This window comes from Haliotis rufescens, unplaced genomic scaffold (assembly GCF_023055435.1).
Source record: "Haliotis rufescens isolate VD_foot unplaced genomic scaffold, xgHalRufe1.0.p SCAF_17, whole genome shotgun sequence".
Lineage (NCBI taxonomy): Eukaryota > Metazoa > Mollusca > Gastropoda > Lepetellida > Haliotidae > Haliotis > Haliotis rufescens.
The window spans coordinates 26,312,688-26,335,252 of record NW_025963857.1 but is presented as its reverse complement, the minus strand read 5'-3'; the positions used below and the strand labels follow the sequence as shown (position 1 = coordinate 26,335,252).

The window sequence follows — 22,565 nt, the reverse complement described above, 5'->3', positions numbered from 1 at the left end:
ACGTGCATTTGACAAACACATATATACCAATTATACATATTAGATTACCTTCAGCTTTAATCAAAATAAAACATATAAAAAATGTGAATGTATTTTTAAAGCTGTTTGAGATAGAAATGTGAAATAAAATAATATAATAATTATATGGGACTATATTGATACTACATACATGTATACACTACATGAATATACTCGTGAATGTATGATACTGGCGCGAATACAACAGTAAATAAGATAATACACCGCAAAACGCGGTTTTGTCGACTTTTAGGGGAAAGTAATCGAATGCCACGGATTTGTACGTCAAGCACTTTGGTTGATTCAAATATTGGTTTCAGCTCGGAGTGAGTGAGTTGTCCCATCTCATCGTATCAGACATGTTCCAGATATTGAGGGACGTGAATAAGTGTAATGAGTGAGTGAGTTGTGTTTTCCGTTGCTTCGAAAAGTTTCCACGGGATGTCAGCTAAGTGTGGGCGAAATACATGTTTGTTTTGTTTGTTTGTTGTTTAAAGCCGCACTCAGCTATAGTCCAGCAATATGACGACGGTCTATAAATAATCGAGTCTGGACCAGACAATCCAGTGATTGACATCATGAGCACCGATCTATGCGATTGGAGGCGATAACATGCATCAACCAAGTCAGCGAGCCTGACCACCCGATCCCGTTAGTCGCCGCTTACGACAAGTATAGTCGCCTCTTACGACAAGCATGGGTTGCTGAAGACCTGAGTGCCCTTGTACAGAGCGATCTTATCGCCAAGGTGATCGTAACTCCCATACCCTAACATAGACTTACGACAGTCGTAGCGCTAAGGTTGTTTTGTACAAGCGTACCCTATTCTCTCCCCGGATCTTCAGTGGTCGAAATACTCAAGTGATGCAGGTTTTAGACGTTCGGGGTATTGACGACGCTTAAGAAAGATTATACGCTCCTTGAAAACGTGCGAACAATTGTCATTAAGAATGTGATTTTTATGTTATAACATTTATTCCGATATGTATACAGTAAACTACGGTTATAACGAACTCGAAGAGACCACATAATTTAATTTGTAACAACTGTCGTCGTTATAAGCATATATACAGAATTTATACAACAAATGGTCGGGACTAAAAATAAGTTCGTTATATCGTTCAGTTCGTTATAAGCGAGTTCGTTATAACCGTAGTTTACTGTATTTCAAAATATACATGAAATGAGGCTGACGGTGGGGAAAATGTGAAACATGCAGATATTTTCCATATGTTGAAGAGGATGTTTACAGTGCTTTGGCTTTAGCTTATATGACGGATGATATAACACAAAAGAGAATATCCCACTGAATGCAAAATTATACGTATTTGTGTTTGGGATGTCGTGTGATGCCATTGAACATTAATTTAGTTATAAAAGTGTCAGCTGGATGTGGGAGGAAAACCCGAAGTGATGCAGGTCTTAGACGTTTACCACTTTGGGTAGCAAGGGTATGGTGCTGACATTTTGAGAAACATAATCACCGGGATTTGAACCCTCGATCATAGGTTTCTGGCACGCCTACGGGAGGCAACTCTATAGAGCGAACTGCGACGCCTGTGACGACTGGGACACCCGTGACACCGAAAATTGCTGTGAAGGATTTTTATGAAAATGTGATTCTTTTGAGCACCTACGATTTAAACATGATAATATTCCGCATCCTACAAGGCAACAATGACATTGTTGACTTGGCCACCATTTGCAGAACGTTCATTTCGAAGACCTACGACACGTGTTATTTTCAGTCCGTTTGCCCTTGGAGTTAGGTTGATTTGTGTAAAGAATGTGGATCTGACAAGTCGTTCCTTGTGCTCCGCGTTCGTTGCTTGAGTTGTCGTCTGCGCAGAATGACCTTGACTATTGTTTGACAGAAGGGTACCGGAAGTCATTAGCACGATGACCACAAGGATCACGACCACTATAGCCACAGTCACAGATCCGCACATCACATGGCGCATGCGCTTCTTCTTTTGTCGTTTCGTATGCAAACTTTGTTCAATCTCTGATAACTGAAAAATTAAAAGTGAAATAAATAATTAGGATGATTCATCACGCTTTAACCACAAGGAGACCCACAGACCCCGTCACGCCGAAGACCGGGGTTCGATTCCCCACATTGGTACAATGTGTGAAGCCAATATCTGGTGTCCCCCGAAGTAATAGTGCTGGAATGCTAAAAGCGGCGTAAAATCATTCTCACTCACTCAAAACGGTTTCCAACCGATAACAGTTCATCAGTTAAGGTGCGTCAACAAATAAACACTTCTATAACTCACAAAAAAGTGTTTATTTTGATATAGTTTATGTCAAGTATCGTAATTTCCCTTTGACACCGTTGAAGACCTATACGTAAGCTATTCATATATACAGTATATCATACAATTATGAATACAGAACTGAACAATATATATCATTCCATACCAAACACCCATAGAAGCAACTTTAACTTGGAAACATTCTTCATTAATAAACTCAATAATCGTTATAAACACACAATACCATTTAGAAAGTGGTCAAATGCAACAAATGTTATATTTGGGATGACACTTTCTTGGTAAAGTACAGATTCTCGTACTTGTTTTGGGTTGAGTCAGCTTAATGTGGGAGGAAAGCCCAAAGTGATGCATGTCTCAGACGTTTACCACTTCGGTGAAAACTACGAGCACGGGTATGGCGCTGACAAACCTAGAAACATAATCGGGGCGAACAGGAATTTGAACCCACAATCATAGGTCTCTGGCGTGCCCAAGGGACGCAACTGGGAAGATCTGGGACATTCAATATTTCAAGAAGTTGGCTCCACTAATTTTAGTTCGTTATAACCGTAGTTCGTTATAAGCATATATACAGCATAACTACAGCAAATTTTAGGGAAAAAAAAGTAAGTTCGTTATATCCGTCAGTTCGTTATAAGCATCTAACCGTAGTTTACTGTATACACCCATGTGTGATGTGGCTATAAACAAACCAAACCAAATCAAGCAAAAAATGGCTATTCGATGGTGATGTATTTGCTACGAGTACCGTAGTTGAGTTGGACCTCAAGTCTACAATGTTTCGGCAACTGTGTTCAACCCAGTTTTTGAAAACGTTTGTAATGTTTTAAGTCAAATCCAGTTTTCATGCGCATCCTTTCTTTTGGCCGGCAGTCAATGTACAGTCATCTACGGTTATAACGAACACGCTTATAACGAACTGACGGATATAACGAACTTAGTTTTGCCTATATGCCTACAACGAACTACGGTTATAACGAACTACATTTGTGGTCCCTGAGGGTTCGTTATAACCGTAGTTTACTGTATATATGAGGCGAGTCTTTATTGAACAGTTTCTCTCTTTGCCTGCCATTTTACCAAAACATCCACTAAACAATAGGGTGTTCGACCTCTTCCTTAACATCTTTGTCAACAGACATAACACATAAATGTTACACCATTGTGCCTTATTACTTTTTTTAATATGACCACAAGATATTAGCAAACACCAGCATGGTTATATTATATATCTTAATGATCCAATATTTAAAGAGAAATATGAGTTTTATAGTTTCTTCTGGTTGTGAAAATGCAATCTTTAACTTTTGAGTGAGTGAGTGAGTATGGTTTTACGCCGCTTTTAGCAATATTCCAGCAATATCACGGCTTCACACATTGTACCCATGTCTGGAATCGAACCCGGGTCTTCGGCGTAACGAGCCAACGCTTTAACCACTAGGCTACCCGACCGCCCCTTAACTTTTGAGAGCCAGAGGGAAATAATAATCCAGATGGATTTTGTAAATGTCGTTAGATATCATATTACTTCTTGAATTGCGATATACAAATGTTGCCCAACAACATATTAATATATTTTTATAAAATCTAATAACAAGAAATCACGATCTGTTTTGATTAAATGTGTTCTTGCATTTGTTTTTAGTGAAAGAATTTTTTTACCTGTTTGTTTAACATAAGGAAATATCTACACTATCATCTAGTCTCTGCAATGAACATATTCTGAAGAAACGAACTTATCGCAATAAAATGGAATAAAAAAGAGCCCAGAGACTCTCTTCATTGAAACAGAAGTAATCTCGACTTTATTTGACCGGGGTTATAATGGTGCACTTTGAGCTTGATATCTGGCATGGAAAATGCGCCATACAAATGAATTATTATTATTATTATTATTAACAGATTAAAAAAAAAATGCAGCAAAGAGGCACAGAGGTGATCCTGGCACAGTCAGGCTGGTTAGGCTCATCATCAACTCAGGGCCCTTGCCCCCTCTACACGCAGCCCAGTCAGCGAATGGGACTTGTCCCAGGAAGCGCTGCCTGGACAAACCCACCCAGAACTTTTCGGAGAATGTGAAGACTCCCCAACACTGCAGCCTTCTGCATTACCCAGATTGTCAGAAGGGCCGTATTCCTGGTAGCAAACCCGGGTACTCTCACAATGTCAGTCAACAGATGGGGGATACCAAACCTAAGGCACGGAGAACAATGGGGAGTCCGACAACTTGGTACTTGGGATGCAAGCTTGACATTTCGAAAGCGAGGTCTGCATATTTGCCATTTTTTTCCTCACTCAATCTTGTCAATTACATTACTGGCAAAAGGGACAGAAAATTCAATGATATAAATGATTTCATTGGATTTATCAAAAAGGACAAGATCAGGTTTGTTGGCCTGGATATGTCAGAGGCTGTATACGGGCCTATTCCAAAGGATTTTGTATTTATCATTTTCCATGACGCCCTTTACATATTCCGGGTCGTACCATGGATGGAAATCTGTGTCAAAACCACAAACATGGCGGAGACGGTAATAAAATGATCGAATTATTATTATTATTATTATTATTATTATTATCATCATCATCATTATGATGATGATGATGATGATGATGATGATGATGATGTATGAAGTACTTACCACGTAACCATGCACCCCTGATGCGCTGATAACACTGATGTTGGCGGACTCAATCGAATAGTCGACGCTTCTTGAGCGCGGAAAGGATGGACAGGAAGTGGCGTTACGAGGTATGTTCACTACGTCATCATAAGCCGGGGGTGGGTCCGAGTTATTTCTCTTCAGCTGCGGTGACCTTGAACTTCTATAAGCTTTGTCAGTCTGTATGTGGGGAATCGGCGACGAACGTAGCAGTGAAAAATCGTTATGTTCATGGGAGAGACAAATCATGACGTCATCTTCCCGAGGAGTCACAGGGGCAACACGCGACGGTGTTGGAGACATCTTGAAACTTCTCGGCGAGGCCTCTAGTTTTCTGGACCGAGGGGTGGTGGGTGACGGATTTCGGGAATCTCTTTGAACGTCGAACGCCAAACTACCGCAAAGAACGCTCGTCATTGCTTCTTCATACGACGGTGGAACAATGGCGGATGATGTGTCCGAGCACATGGGGAACGTTGAGTCGGAGCCATTTAGCGCATTGAGGGGCATGAGACCAAATGCGTCGCTGCTCACACGGGACGACCCCGAGATGACTGGCGTCATGAACATGGTGATCTGGAAAAAAAAAGAAGTTCATGACGTCTTCAAGTATGTCCCATCCAGATTTTTTCCAGTCATGAAGCTATTACATATAGGTACATTGTAAATGGAAAGGTTCATATTAAATGTTATTAAAATAATAGCAGCATGCTTCGACCATCGTATTATCACAAAACCAAAGTACATTTTAGAATTAATGTAAGACCGCTGTATAATGAAACGTCGTTGACTCGAACACCGTTAACTCGATATGGTATTTACGACGACGTCATGGTTTCTGCAGAATCCTGGGTCAAAGCACGGGCTATTAAAATATATAAGATTGTCTCGCGGACTTCGAGTTCACGAGATTTACGTATTATACGATTTACGGCATACGTAAATGAATAGTAATACCTATATGCTTATAAACAATCTCCAAATTTGTCCTGTAGTAAGACATAAGCTCCAGCTTCCATGAATACGAATCATTCACAGACAAAAGGGTCACCCACTCCCTGAACGCCCACGTCCAAACGTAATGCGGTCGTACTTGCTTTCTTACACTGCGTCTGGATTCCAGTAAAACTTGCTGACAGAGGTATGTTTCGACGGATAATCGGAACTGGTTATTTTCCTTGCTAATGACGTTTTATATTGTAACGTAATGCTTATGCCGATTTCGTGAATCCAAAAACTGCTGTCAGCTGCGGAAAATATAATTCGCTGTTATATGCTATCATATGCTATCTCTGGTCACAAAAGGCCATGGCCGCGTTATAACACGAGCGAGATATCGATTTTATGGGTTTCCTTAAACATTGTTTTATCTCCAAACAAGCGGTATCTTGACATTTCAGGTTTCCTTGAAAACAAGACCCCTTCATAGCAAATACAGCATCTGGTGCAATACCAACATTATCCCCACTGACGTCTTTGGAAGACGTCCACACCTTCTCGACGGTGACACACTGTGGCAACCATTGAAAGGGGCTAAGGATGCCTACATCCTGGTTGGTGTAAATTACAGTCCTATGATGGAAACTCATTGGATTAGTCCCAGACAAAAGAACGTGTTTAGTGATATTGATAAAACAACGATGATTATCATACTTCCATGTCAGAATGATGAGATCTAATTGGTCCTTGTGAGAATAAATTCCTTATACCCGCTTACAAGTTAGAAAGCCGCACGCTCTTTCCGAATCAATGAAAGTCACGTAGCAGCACAAGCTTACCTCCGCTCAATCGAACAGCTGTTTTCTATCAATTTTGATTGTGTTATAGTTCTTTCACAATGTCATATTTAAACATAATCCCATGTACCTACCCCTCGTGGTCCTGCTACAACTTATATTGTATTTTGGCTATAAATAAGGAATTATATATAGAAATACAGTAATCTACGGTTATAACGAACCCAAAGGGACCACTAATTTTAGTTCGTTATAACCGTAGTTCGTTATAGGCATATATACAGCATAACTACAGCAAATTCTAGGGACAAAAAAGTAAGTTCGTTATATCCGTCAGTTCGTTATAAGCGTGTTCGTTATAACCGTAGTTAACTGTAGGTTCTAAAGGGGTTAATCCTTTGCAGTATTGCTACGGTGTTCAATCGCTGTCGTTGTATAAAGAAATCGCAGAACGTATAACCCCTTTATCTCGAACACAAGGGACAGCCTCTCCTGTTCGATATGTCGTGTGATTCGAGATACAGATACAAACATAAACCAATAGTATCAATTCGTTATTATCACCGTTAATTCCTATGATGTTTTCATCCACCTAACGACCGACCAGCATTTAACATATAACAAATTCACAAACGGAAAAAGTCAGTGATCGTAAAACGCTTTTTGTAACACACTAATTTGAAACACGTACCTAGTAGACAGCCAGTAGGATCAAATCTAAGAGACGACGAAGATGTAAACTATTTTTTTCTGACATATTACCTATGATCTTAATATTTATAGAGTGAATTGATATACACTTGAGGGATAAACCCACGAATAACGAATAACCAGTCATGATATTAATTCACTAGCGAGCGATCATTGACACTTGGCACTCCCGTCGTGCGTGTTGAGACGTGGCGTAATTCGTTTCTGAAGCGTCAAAGAGATATCTGTGAAATGTCATGTCATGAGGTTGTAATAACGTCTTATGTCGTACATCGTGACATTCCAGTTGATTGGAACACGGTTATTGTTTTGTACAGATAAGGAGTGAGTGAGTATGGTTTTACGCCGCTTTTAGCAATTTTCCAGCAATATCACGGCTGGGGACACCAGAAATTGGCTTCACACATTGTACCCATGTCGGGAATCGAACCCGGGTCTTCGGCGTGACGAGCGAACGCTTCAACCACTAGGCTACCCGACCGTCCCTACAGATAAGGAAAAGACTTGGATTAGAGAAGCGTATCAGGTTTTATCCCTGATTTGAAGATGACGTACGGAGATCATTACACGGCGACCAATGGGTTCGGGTGGTCAGGCTCGCTGACTTGGTTGATGAATGTCATCGTGCGTGTAGATCGATGCTCATGATGTCAATCACTGGATTGTCCCGTCCAGTTGTGATTATATATATACCGCCTTCATATAGCTGGAATATTGCTGAGTGTACCGTTAAACATACAAGCATACAAACAAAGTGTGTTTAACGCTATGCTAAACATTATTCCAGCTTTCATCCTGTTTGTTTTACTCGGCGGTCAACAGTATTTCAGTCATACAATGAGGGATAAAAATTCCAACTGTATCATAAACATGAGTTTCTGCATCCCTATCGAATAGTAGTGAGTGAGTGAGTATGGTTTTACGCCGCTTTTAGCAATATTCCAGCAATATCACGGCGGGGGACACCCGAAATGGGCTTCACACAATTTACCCATGTCGGGAATCGAACCCGGGTCTTCGGCGTGACGAGCGAACGCTTTAACCACAAGGCTACCCGACCGACCCTATCTATCGAATAGTAATGATACCAGGTGTTCGCAAAATGGTGACCCCATTCTGCCCAGACTGTGACACCCGTCACAAACTCATGCAAGGACAAGTCAATTGTTTACTTGAAAATATCACGGAAACATATGATACAAGCCAAAATAGTCACATTTGGAAATGTCCCTACATGTCTACCATAAATATACCTTTTGGGAGTTTTACTGAGGCCATGCAAACTTTAACTTTGATCTTGTTTGTTGTGTTAGTCAGCAGTCAACAAACGTTCAGTCATTCCACGACGGATCATAATCGAATCTGGGTCAGTGGTTGAATTGAATAAAAAGCTACAAAACCATTTCCATGACCATAAGAAGCCTCTGCTTATAGCGGAGTCAATTGTACGATTCAGACTGTATTAAGAGCATACGTCCAAGAAACACATTCAAATAGTGATGACCAGGTGTTCGCGAAAAATAGCCTACTCTGCCCAACGATGGCTCCCGTCACAAACACATGCAGAGGCAAGCCAATTTTCCATCCTAAAAACACAGGAAATGCACCAAACATCAATCAAATCCGGTTGCACTGGTGGCTTATTCCTGGTGTAAAATAACGTACTACTTGTGTTTGAATTAAACCCAACTTTTGAAAATTAAATATATGACAAAAATCGGAAAGGTTTAACATTCGTAATATCTTTTAATTTGCTTCAACATGTCGGGATAATAGTGGTCAAACTACCAACGCATGCGATTCCCATATTCTGAACACGCTATACTCGCGTGTCAGTAGATAAATTACCTTGAAAATCGTAGGCGGGGACTACCTTCAAATGCAGTCAATATCGGCTGGATTCGACTGGGAGTGTGAGGTTTTCATTGTCGCGACCTGAATTGATCTTCTAAGCAATCAGCTCTGAATAATTGATGTACCTGTTTATCGATACAATTTCCCTCTTAGTTGACATGCCTCGGAGCTGACTCAGCATCAGCGACGTCCAAATGACAAACACTGGAAACAGTGCGGTGATTTGTAGCATTAGGAGACACGTTATGTCCAGCAGCCTCAGCCACTTTATAAGTGGGATGGATCGTGACTGTGGTTTGCTCACGGCGAATGATGAATGACGGTCATTGTAACAAATGCACGAGTTGGTTAGTTTGGGTTAACGTTGCTTTGAGGTGAGGTGAATTTGGGTTTAACGTCACGGTCAACATTATTGCTCTTCAATAGCGACGTGCATGCGCATGCAAACATGCGTGTTTGCCTGTATTAGCCCAGACTAATGGCGGTTTTATAGTGCTATCTCACTGAAATACCATGCGCAGTTTAACATGAATACCCCACCCCACAGTATATGAATCCGAGCCGACAGTCCTTGTTTTAGCCCCTTCATTCCGAGCGCCAGGCAGGGCAACAAGAGGTACCATCTTTTAACGTCTTTTGGTTAGAACCACCGACTTTCCGCTTTCCGGGCAGACGCTCTATCAACTAGGCCACAGCGGCATCAGTTTGAACAGTATTGCAGTTGAATCGTGGGCTGTCATGTTTTCGCTAGGGGCAAAGCATTTTAGACGTGTACCTCTTTGGTGTAACACATGAGCACTTGTATGGTGCTGACAAGCACAGAAGCGTCACCACAGCAAATCTGGATTCTTATCCAAATTGATACCTGGATTTCGGCACGCGTAAGGGCGGCGCCTTATACGACTGGCTGGGTGTTGCCACTACTTGACCACTTGAGAAGGGGTGGTCTGATAGACTGGGGGATTTGATCTGACCATTTGACGCCATGTGTCAATCAGTCAGCCGTTGCACTTTTCACTACCAAGGCACACGTTATGTATTGATTTGTAGTATGTGTCATATGAAAATATAATTTGCTGTAGAAAGTACATCTTTGTTCATTAGATTTCCTTAATCCTTAAATTAATTATTGATATAACTCGGTGTGACTACGTCGGTTTTAGAGAATTCATTAGGTGTGGTAATTATTAATATATAACTGGGTCGGTTGCAGCGAATCAATTAGGTGTGGTAATTATTGATGTATATACGTAACTACGTCAGTTTTAGCGAATTCATTAGGTGTGGTAGTTATTAATATATAACTGGGTCGGTTGCAGCGAATCAATTAGGTGTGGTAATTATTGATGTAACTACGTCAGTTTTAGCGAATTCATTAGGTGTGGTAATTATTAATATATAACTGGGTCGGTTGCAGCGAATCAATTAGGTGTGGTAATTATTGATGTAACTACGTCAGTTTTAGCGAATTCATTAGCTGTGGTAATTATTGATATAACGAGGTCGGTTTTAGCGAATTCATAAGTTGTGGTAATTATTGACTTAACAAGGTCAGTTTTAGCGAATCCATGCATTAGGTATCGGTGTCGAATGAAAACGAATGGCGGACTGCGTTAAATATGACGTGAACGTAAGCAGAGCTGTTCGTCACAGTTATCTCCCAAAACAAAATTTCGTGATGCTTACATGTCCCTTGTGTGCATTTGCATTCGTAATAAACAACGCTACGCATGCGCACCTGTGTCCGAATATGGTGCGGATATGTACCGTATTTCGTGGCCACCGCCTGTTGTCTAAAGCGCTCTGCTCACTGCGCGAACCAACAGTGAAACCAGTTCGGAACGAGGGTTTTCGTTCTCTATCTCTTTATTCCTGACAACAACACAATCAAAACCTTTTAGAAATAAACAAAAAATGACATAATCATTGATTTTGTTACAAATTCATTCCACCAAGAACATGAGTATTGATACTTCGCTTGATCACTGTACCATTCGTGACCACTCGTGTCATTCCGTGATAACCTTTGCATATTACGGAAAGGAGCGAGTGATGACGACTTACCGATAACAGAATTGAGAACTGTAATCGATAAACCTTGGCACTAAAGACTTGTTCTGTCTCCTTATAACGCGGTGAAATATCAATCCTGGTTGGCATACGTATGTGTTTCATAACATATGTGGCTCAGCCTGTGGCAATTCGATAATGCGTTGTAACCGTAAGTCACAGCACATAAATACGTCATTAGCCTCGAAATGAGCGCAGGTGCACTGTTTGGTGCAAACAAGACATACAGTAAACTACGGTTATAACGAACACGCTTATAACGAACTGACGGATATAACGAACTTACTTTTTAGTCCCGACTATTTGCTGTGGTTATGCTGTATATATGCCTACAACGAACTACGGTTATAACGAACTAAAAATAGTAGTCCCTTTGAGTTCGTTATAACCGTAGTTTACTGTACATGCAATATTGTACAAGCGCTCGATTATGGTATATTATATGTTAAATAAAAAAGTGAGGTTAATTCGCCGCGTTCAAGATTATTGCACTTACATACCGACGCACATGCACTGTGTATGTGTGTGTGCGTGTGTGCGTACGCGCGCGTGCGTGCGTGTGTGTGTGTGTGCGCATGTGTGTGACGATGCGTGTACTAGTCCCCGGTTTTACACTGAGATACCATGCCTAGTTTAGCATGAATACCCCACTCAAACACAGTATATTCCGGGCCGACCAGTCCTTGATTTATCCCCTTAATGCCGAGCGCCAGGCAAGGTAACACCAAGTAATATCGTTTTACGTCTCTTGATCTGACGCGACCGGGGATCGAACCATCGACGTTCCACTCTCCGGGCAGACGCTCCACCCACCAGACCACAGAGACGGTCTGTGTGGTAGAAGATTTGGCTATGGAACATTATATGGTTACATTAAAGCGGCCCATCTTTTGTCAAAGTCAATGTATTGGACTGACTGACTGAGTATGTTTTTACGCCGCTTTTAGCAATATTCCAGCAATATCACGGCGGGGGACACCAGAAATGGGCTTCACACATTGTACCCATGTCGGGAATCGAACCCGGGTCTTCGGCGTGACGAGCGAACGCTTTAACCACTAGGCTACCCGACCGCCCCCAATGTATTGGAATATCAATACAACGATACAGTGATAGCACTAGTATCTATAATAGATAAACATGGCATATGTTTAATATTTTCACTTATTCTATGTAACGCATTTTCTGTGGATACGTATGCATTTAAAATATTATATAGCTTTAAATTACTTTGAATAGTTTCAAATTGGAATCTTAATTAAACAAAGACTTTTGTCGATATGAGAATGTCGACCTTCAATGAATTAACTGTAATACTACGAAGCGAGGCCAGTGTTTTCATATCTCTGTTGTCCGTCCTAAAAGGTAAAACGAGTCAGATGACACAGCTGACATTAACCTAAAAAAACTTTCTTAGGTGAGGTGAGGTGAAAATGGGGTTTAACGTCGCGTCCAAGATTATTGCACTTATATAGCGACGTGCATGCACGTGTATGTATGTGTGAGGCTGCTTGTACTAGTCCGGACTGATGCCGATTTATAGTGCTAGCTCACTGAGATACCATGCCGCAGTTTAACATGAATACCCCACTCAGACACAGTATACTGACTCCGAGCCGACCAGTCCTTGTTTTAGCCTCTTAATGCCGAGCGCCAGACAGGGTAACAACAAGTACCATCTTTTAACGTCGTTTGGTATGACGCGGCCGGGGATCGGACCCCGGACCTTCCGCTCTCCGGGCGGACGCTCTACCACTAGGCCACGGAGGCGGTCTCTGAGGGTTAAGAATTTACACATTCACGAAGTATATGAAATGAAAAAACAACATCTCAAGTTTGTCAGTTGTATAATTTCTGATAAGCTATAAAGAAGTTTGTTCTTCATACTCGTCTTCATACGCGCTCATCAACACATGGTTACATCACGTGGCTTAGCCGGAATCGTACAATGTATTCTACTCTCAGCAGAGATTTCTTATGTTTATGGAAATAGTTTTGTCGCTTTTTTAATATTTCAGTTATATTACGACGTGTCAGCTTGTTGGGGTGCAAAGCACATAGTGACGCAGGCATGTGGTTGACGTTTACCCCTACTTGAAACCTACGTACTTGCCTTTGCATGTGTTTGTGACGGGAGTCACCTGTGGGACAGGATACGCTCACCGATACACGTAGCAACATTGTAATATAGTGATTCATAAACCCCTGCTTATGATATAGTCGAGATCGAACAGTCGACTCTGCAGAGATTTCTTGTGTTTATACAAAGGGTTTTGTCACGTTTCTTTAGACCATGGGCTTTATTAAATATACCAACTAAATGATAGAATTTGGTTGTAATTCTACCATATATAACCAACTCACTGAAACATACACCTATTTTCACATCACGAGTAAAATAAGAATTATCGTCTCACCTTACATTAAAATACTAGCTTCTGATTGGTTAAGCAGCGGATAATTATTTTCAATGTACCCCGATCATAGCCCGCAGAAAAATCAATCGGAGCACATCTAAGGTAACTTGCTTAGCTCGCATAAGTAGCGTTAAGTAACGGAACTGAACCGATGTTTATCCGAATGCTTTGAGGAAGTAACTCTGGACATATATTCCGGACCTCGGGGCTGATGTACCCTGTGTGTGAGCCTCGGGATTCAAAGACTCTCTCACACACACCATATACCTCTCGAGATCGTTGACAACTTGTAACAGTGGAATATCAATACAAAAAAATAATGTCAACTTCAAATCAATAAGGAATTCTACAAATTACCAATTACATCCAAGAACCCTTTTTTTAATATGCTACGTCCTTTGTTGCTAACTTTCATCTTTGTAAACTGCCTGTTTGATGGTTGATAAAAAATGAAACCAACAGGAAAGAGTGATTCGATGATGTTGTGTTACGGAACTTAAGTTTGCATTGTTTCTGCGACTATTTTCATCCTAGTAACGCTTGAATGTTTTGGCCAAAGGTAATGTTCAAGTGTGTACTTGCGAGGCAGTTTATGTTAAATATTACTCTTCTAAAAACTCCCAAGCTCTTGAAATGGATCTAAAACATGTAGAATAACAAGACTGTATTTAAGTAAATTGGCTTATCAATGAACGTTAGGACATATATCATATTTGAGGACATTAATAGCACCACTGGGTGAAAATCATTGTCGTTCGTTTCAAACGCAGGCATTGTCCCTAACACCCAAAATAGCCGTCGATAAGAGTATATGCCAATGACTGCTATTGATTTGTCTCGTGGTTTTGTTGTCAAGTCTGCTTTCGAAGAGGAATTGCTCAGAACTGTTGTTGCATATGAATGATCGAAGTATGGAAATACCGAGGCGCGCCATTGGAGAATGATGTCTCCATGACCATGACAGATGCACATTGCATATATATCTATCATTGTTTTTTTAATACCTCGTTCTCATACATGACGTCTTAACATTGACAATATTGATCAAGGTACCCTAACGCGACTGCGGTTTCATTGAGTTTGTGTTGAGCATGACGGTAGATGCATCACGCCAGATTGTAAATAATCGTGTCTGGATCCACAATCCATTTACTTTAAATGGTGACACGATATCGACCTTGACCGAGGACCCCATTCAGTCTGTTGACTACATACATTGAATAGTGGGCCTTAGTGGTTTTCATGAAGTTTCAACCACAGATCATCATTATCAGAGCAACCCCCCTTTCGATGCAGATTTTAGAACTAAAACGTAAACGCCAGAGAATAACCACTCTGGTTTATCCACAGAAACAGATTCCATTGGGCGTAAAAGGCAAAATAGCGTTTAAAGTTTTCGAATGGATCTCTGAAAACAGTGATGACTCCAGGTGTTCGCGAAAAGGGGTAATTTTCGAGGAAATACATTTCAAATTCTTCAATCAGTTTGATTGCCCAAAGCCATCTGGTTATATATACCCCTCCCCCCCCCCCTCTCTCTCTCTCTCTTACTCACATACAATGTCTAGATATTACTTGCAACGTCCCACGTCATTGGAGGACGTTAACATGAAGTCAAATCCCAGTGCATGTCCCCCGATCTTTCAGGGTCTCATTGGTACTTTCGAACTCCTTCACTGGAAAATTGCAAACCTTTACTGACTTTTGTAAATGCTTGTGAATATTGTTACAAGGCTAAACAATATTTTAAATATGACATTTAGAATCCCAAACAATTGTGAAAAGACATTTGTAAACATGAACAACGTTAAAATACATTTACATAATTTTTGGTCTGAATGCGTAAATGTATATCTAACTTAACACATAGAGATAAATAATGTCTAAATGTGAAACATTTAAGAATTTTCGGAGTTGAAGTTTTCTACCAATGCGTGAAGCAAGTTCCGGGAGAGTTCCATATAATTCTCATGCTATCAATTGAAGTTTAATTTCAGAGCTAAAATGTATAAACATTTCAATCTTTCCAAGAAATAAAAGCGACCAAACATGTTCTATATTCTTAAGAAATCTCTCGACTGAGTCGATTGACGATTCCGGCTATATCATGAGCATGTCTTTATGAAACACGATCACATAGTAATGATACATATATTTGCCAAAAGACAAAAGTCAAGGAATGAAACTGTTATATTAAAATAGAGCAATCTACACAGCGAAAGCATGGGACCAGGGACATATAGATTACTAAAGATTCCCCGTTAGCTATAGTTTGGATTACATCGGCCGCATTTCCAAACGTTCTAACGTTTGAATTGGTGTCGTATAATTACATTTGTAGTTGATGATTTGACCATGGATTTCCTCTTTATTGCGAGTGAGTGAGTTGGGTTTTACGCCGCTTTTAACAGTATTCCAGTTATATCACGGCGTGTCAGCTTAATGTGGGAGGAAAGCCCGAAGTGATGCAGATCTCAGACGTTTACCACTTCGGTGAGACCCGCGAGCACGGGTATGGTGCTGACAAACCTAGAAACATAATCGGGGCCAACCGGGATTCGAACCCACAATCATAGGTTTCTGGCGTGCCCAAGGGACGCAACTCTCCACAGCGAATCGTGGCGACTTAGACAACTGGGCCACCCGTGCCCCCTCTATATATATAGTGACCAGGAGATAGATTGGGCAGAACTCACCGAGTACATTAGATGCAGATTGTACGAATCTTTGGTGTCTTTCGGTTGGAGAGACTATCCGTTGTTGTGTACAGTTGCACAGTGTTAAGCCTCCATTCGAATGACCATGTCATCGATTTCATACGACATATATGTACATATATAAGCTGTCAATGTCTCTGTTTTCTGTTATAGAAAGAATACTACGAGGGTTGATCAATAACGTTGAGCCTCACACAGAAGGAATTGCGTATTAGTGGAAGCTTTTCTTATGGCCATTACATGATGTCATAGAAATATATCCACAATATGTTGAGTTAATTGAGCAAACTGTTTTGCTGTGACAAGTCAGTACAATATGCAGGGGTCTGTGACCTTTGAAAAATGGACAAAACTGAGGAACGTGCAGTGATCAAGTACTTGCAGAAAAAGAGCTTAACACCAAAAGCCATTCATGAAGAAGTTCATCGCTGGGGAACGATTCAGCCTCCTATGCTATCGTTAAGAGGTTGGCAGCTGTATTTAAGCCTGGGAGAGGGGGCCTTGAAGGCCTGTCACTTCAGCAGAGGCATAATGAGAAGGCATAACATGGTGATGACCAAGGAATGACTGAGCATCAAATTGCTAGTCCAGCAGGTATTTCGCGGAGAGAGTACAATCCATTACCACGAAACTTTGGCATTGAAGAAAGTATCATTTCGTTGGGTTCCAAAGCTTCTGACTTCTGATAAAGAACGCACGTGGCATATTATGTATCGTGATAATCTAGCTCTATTTGAAGTTGATCCATAAAGGTTCTTGCAACGATGTATGACTATGTGTGAAACCTGGATTTACCCGTTCTAGTCCAAACAACAATCGAAACAGTAGAAGCATTGACATCACCAACAGCAACACCACCACCAAAGAAGGCAAAGACTGTCCCATCAGGTGGAAAGGGTATGGCCTGCGTTTTCTGGGCGTCACCTAGATGACCTTTTTCCAAAAGGCCAGACAATAAACGGAACATTTGCTGCACTTTTGAGGCAATTGCGGGGCGAAATTAAGACTACGAGACGTGGAAGATGTCAAAGTTGAGCTATTCCATCCACACAATGCAAAAAGCAATCGTTGCCATGCCTGTCCACCCAATCTGGTTAGTCGCCTCCTACGATAAGTATGGGTTGCTAATGACAAATTCTAAAACGGATCTTCACTGGGGTAGAACCATGGGTTGATGAAGATCCTCACGGGGCATATTGTGTGAGATTAAAAACTAATGCAATCAATGTGAGACCCGATAAACATTTTTTCAATACATTTTCCCACACAGTTAAAGTTTAGTTGCTTCAATAAAAAATCAATTGTTATCAGCATTTGGTTTCGTGCCTTATTAATTTGATGGCGTTTGCAATTTTCTTATCAGTGAATATCGCTATAATTAAGCATCATATCAATAAATTATATTTAAAACGTATTAAAATATTTGAATTTGAACCGTTTTAGTCCTTGTGAATATCGATAGTTATTCGTGAAGGTTAATAAATGTTAAAGGTGTTCTTCGGGCCCCTTGTCATTTCCTTTGATCGATTTATGAACATACTGCGTAGGTAGTGTGTGCTGTTGACCTTCGTCTCCAACCCTTTGCTTGCCTACGTGATCTTGTGCAGGAAACTTGATATCGCACGTTTTCGTGAATCAGAACCTCGTATCAACACTGAAAACTGGTGATGATGACCTTCTCACGACAGTTGGGGGTGACGGATAGGGTTGGTGGTTAGAAATGTACATTTCGAAAACACCTGGTATCATTTTAGTTATCACAATTATTGGATGATAGTGTTGTATCTAGTTTGGTTTGTCACTTCCGGGTAGTAGTTTAAATGTACTCTTCCTGGTATGTGTGTTTTTTTCAAGCAGGAGAAAAAAAGCATATTCAGCCATGGGATTAACCTTAACCATATCGCAAACACTTAGTGTCATATCTGATTTTCACTGCACCATTCATTACTTTTTTGCCTTTTATGCTCAGTAGAATCAGTAGATTATCGTGACTGATCAGTTCCTGGTGTTGACACTATGGTGATTACACTTTAGATTCATATAACTACTTTCAACACAGAATTCAGTATATATCAATGTGGATATTATTTTGATCTTTTTTGAAGCGAGATGGTTATGTGACAAAATATATAGATGATTAGGATTTCATATGAACTATCACGAAATATCACGTTACACACGTCGCGAAGTCTTTATCATTTTTGTTTGCATGGCAAAGGCAAGGAAAGGTGAAGGGGTGAAATAAGGTGAAAAATGTGAATTCCTTCAAGTGATATGGAGATAATTTGGTATGTTTTTATCTATCTTTTTATCTGTTTGAAGCCGTGGTATACAAGAAGAAAGTCAAGTATACTACTCAAAAGAAGTTAAGGATCACCTGATTCTTTCATATTACTATAGTTAATCTCTTATGTCATGACAGATTAACTTTACCATTATGAAAGAATCGGGTGATCCTTAACTTCTTTTGAGTAGTATATTACAAACTACGCATGGCTGCCACCGTGTAATCATGGCCACCTGTACATACAAGGCAAGTACAAACGAGGTTAATGACGGCCAGGCCGGTCAACACGAGGTAGTTATCACTGCACACAAGGGATTAATGACACCTTCAATGTAACCAAGGTCATCACAGTAACACGGCGTGGGTCATTGTCGAGAAGGAAGAAAAACATGATTGTAAATTACAAGATCGTGTCCATTGAGGATTGCCGTTATTGCATCAGTCGACGTGTTTTGGTAGAATGTGAAATGACGGCACGACTTGCCATTGCCGTAGTATTGTCAGTTAAGCCGTTTGTATGTATGTATGTATGTATGTATGTATGTATGTATGTATGTATGTATGTATGTATGTATGTATGTATGTATGTATGTATGTATGTATGTATGTATGTATGTATGTATGTATGTATGTATGTATGTATGTATGTATGTATGTCAACATATGATTGAATGTATGTGCACCAACATATGATTGCATATAAGTATGTCAACATATGATTGAATGTACGTGTATCGACATGTGATTGAATGTAAATTTATCAACATATAATTGAATGTAAGTGTATCAACATGTGTTTAAATATAAGTATGTCAACATATGATTGAATGTATGTTCATCAACATGTGATTGAATATAAGTATATCAACATATGATTGAATGTGTGTGTATCAACATATGATTGAATGTATGTGCACCAACATGTGATTGAAAAAATGTAAATGTATCAACATGTGATTTAATATAGGTATGTCAACATATGATTGAATGTATGTGCACCAACATGTGTTTTAATATAAGTATGTCAACATATGATTGAATGTATGTGCACCAACATGTGATTGAATTTAAATGTATCAACATGTGATTTAATATAAGTATGTCAACATATGATTGAATGTATGTGCACCAACATGTGATTGAATATAAGTATGTCAACATATGATTGAATGTAAATGTATCAACATATGATTGAATGTATGTGCACCAACATGTGATTGAATGTAAATGCATCAACATGTGGTTTAATATAAGTATGTCAACATATGATTGAATGTATGTGCACCAACATGTGATTGAATATAAGTATGTCAACATATGATTGAATGTACGTGTATCGACATGTGATTGAATGTAAATGTATCAACATATGATTGATTGTAAGTGTATCAACATGTGTTTTAATATAAGTATGTCATCATATGATTGAATGTATGTGCACCAACATGTGATTGAATATAAGTATGTCAACATATAATTGAATGTACGTGTATCGACATGTGATTGAATGTATGTGCACCAACATGTGATTGAATGTAAATGCATCAACATGTGATTTAATATAAGTATGTCACCATATGATTGAATGTATGTGCACCAACATGTGATTGAATATAAGTATGTCAACATATGATTGAATGTACGTGTATCGACATGTGATTGAATGTAAATGTATCAACATATGATTGATTGTAAGTGTATCAACATGTGTTTTAATATAAGTATGTCATCATATGATTGAATGTATGTGCACCAACATGTGATTGAATATAAGTATGTCAACATATGATTGAATGTACGTGTATCGACATGTGATTAAATGTAAATGTATCAACATATGATTGATTGTAAGTGTATCAACATGTGTTTTAATATAAGTATGTCACCATATGATTGAATGTAAATGTATCAACATATGATTGAATGTATGTGTGTCAACATATGATTGAATGTGTGTGTATCAACATATGATTGAATGTATGTGCACCAACATATGATTGAATGTAAATGTATCAACATGTGATTGAATGTAAGTGTGTCAACATATGATTGAATGTATGTGTGTCAACATATGATTGAATATGTGTATCAACATATGATTGAATGTATGTATGTCGACATGTGATTGAATGTACGTGTATCGACATGTGATAAAGTGTAAGTGTATCAACATGTGATTGAATGTACGTGTGTCAACATATGGCTGAATGTATGTGTATCGGCATATGATTGAATGTAAATGTATCAACATATGATTGAATGTATGTGTGTCGACATGTGATAAAATGTAAGTGTATCAACATATGATTGAATATAAGTGTGTCAACATATGACTGAATGTATGTGTGTCCACATATGATTGAATGTGTTTTATCGACATATGATTGAATGTAAGTGTATCGACATATGATTGAATGTAAGTGTATCGACATATGATTGAATGTAAGTGTATCGACATATGATTGAATGTAAGTGTATCGACATATGATTGAATGTGTTTTATCGACATATGATTGAATGTAAGTGTATCGACATATGATTGAATGTAAGTGTATCGACATATGATTGAATGTAAGTGTATCGACATATGATTGAATGTGTTTTATCGACATATGATTGAATGTAAGTGTATCATTATGTAAGTCTTTTGTCGTGTATATTACGTCGTCATAATTAAATAGAACACAGACATCTCGCCCACTTGGTTCAGTACTTAGCAATCACCGTCGTATAGAATTATATACTCTGTACGACAAGCAGAAAAAATACTGATGCAATAAAACACGCACAACTACAACCATATTTAAAAAATATATATAGATATTAACATCACCACATATAATCATCAATGGAATAGGCATACATGATAATAGCACCTTTGTACACACATTAATATCCCTTACGTCAACTTATCAATATCCTTTTTTTCCCAGGGAGATTGAAGGATCGTAGAAATAATTTCCTGAACAATATGAAATGACGTCATTTGACGAGAGATCTTACCATGTGTATACATTAGGCATGACATTTTAACGAAGTCATAGCCACGATGCGGATGTAATCTAACCCATCACAAACACCCAAGCCCTTAGATAAAACGTTTGGTACAGAGACAGAGACACGTCATTTGAAGGCTCACCTGTAGCGTTAAGTATCGTATCTGGTTTCCAGGTAGGTCAAGCTCGCCAACATATGGTTTAGCCAGACATGTTTCTGCCGACACGCTGACAAGGGCAAAAAGAATCTTGATCAAAGTTCATGTCACGATGTCAAAAGATTGTGGCCTGAATCTTTGGCTTGACTATGTCACCACAAGGCTGAGGAGCGGCATTGCCAGACCTTCAGCTAACCGGTGTCGTAAAACACCCGTTACTATAGCAACTGTTTATACGCGCAGGTAACACTGGCCTCGTCGAACTTATCTCCTTGCCTGCGTTACAATAGCTTATCGACCAGGAGATCGACAGTTTAGATGTCTGAAATCCGCTGTTTTGCGTTCAATATTTCAGCGTCGATAGGGCATTGTCAGTTGGTGTTCGCACCACTTGTCCGTAAGATCTATATCTATGATATAATTAGAACAATGAGCGTTACACTTGGCTCGAGTAACCCCGGTTCCCTGAGGAGAAAGCAGAGTATACAACGCAAAAGCTTTGGCAATCGTTCGTGTTTGGCTTAGAATATATGACATACAGTATGTGACACTATTTATAAGATATATTCCAAATATCATGCTTTTGCTGATCATAATGTGCGTGATAGCGATTTGAATAATGAACAATCAATGCATTGATTTGGCTCTTCGCGAACATG

The 22,565-nt window shown here is 39.5% G+C and overlaps 1 protein-coding gene across 1 annotated transcript; it reads right to left on the bottom strand.

Annotated features, from left to right (window-relative positions):
• Nucleotides 1–631: 631 nt before the first annotated feature.
• Nucleotides 632–22,214, bottom strand: LOC124138592. The gene is made up of 3 exons (XM_046505322.2): nt 21,892–22,214; nt 4,940–5,536; nt 632–2,030 (listed from the first exon to the last, which is right to left on the bottom strand). Exons 2-3 carry the CDS (start codon nt 5,528–5,530, stop codon nt 1,683–1,685), a joined length of 939 nt encoding a protein of 312 aa, XP_046361278.2. The 5' UTR covers nt 5,531–5,536; nt 21,892–22,214; the 3' UTR covers nt 632–1,682.
• Nucleotides 22,215–22,565: the final 351 nt, after the last annotated feature.

Bases quoted from the DNA above. Each gene is read 5' to 3' on its own strand.
- LOC124138592 (XM_046505322.2), bottom strand. From the start codon at position 5,530: ATGTTCATGACGCCAGTCATCTCGGGGTCGTCCCGTGTGAGCAGCGAC. The intron at 2,031-4,939 runs GTAAGTACTTCA...TTAATTTTTCAG, and splicing joins CAGGGGTGCATGGTTACGTG to TTATCAGAGATTGAACAAAG.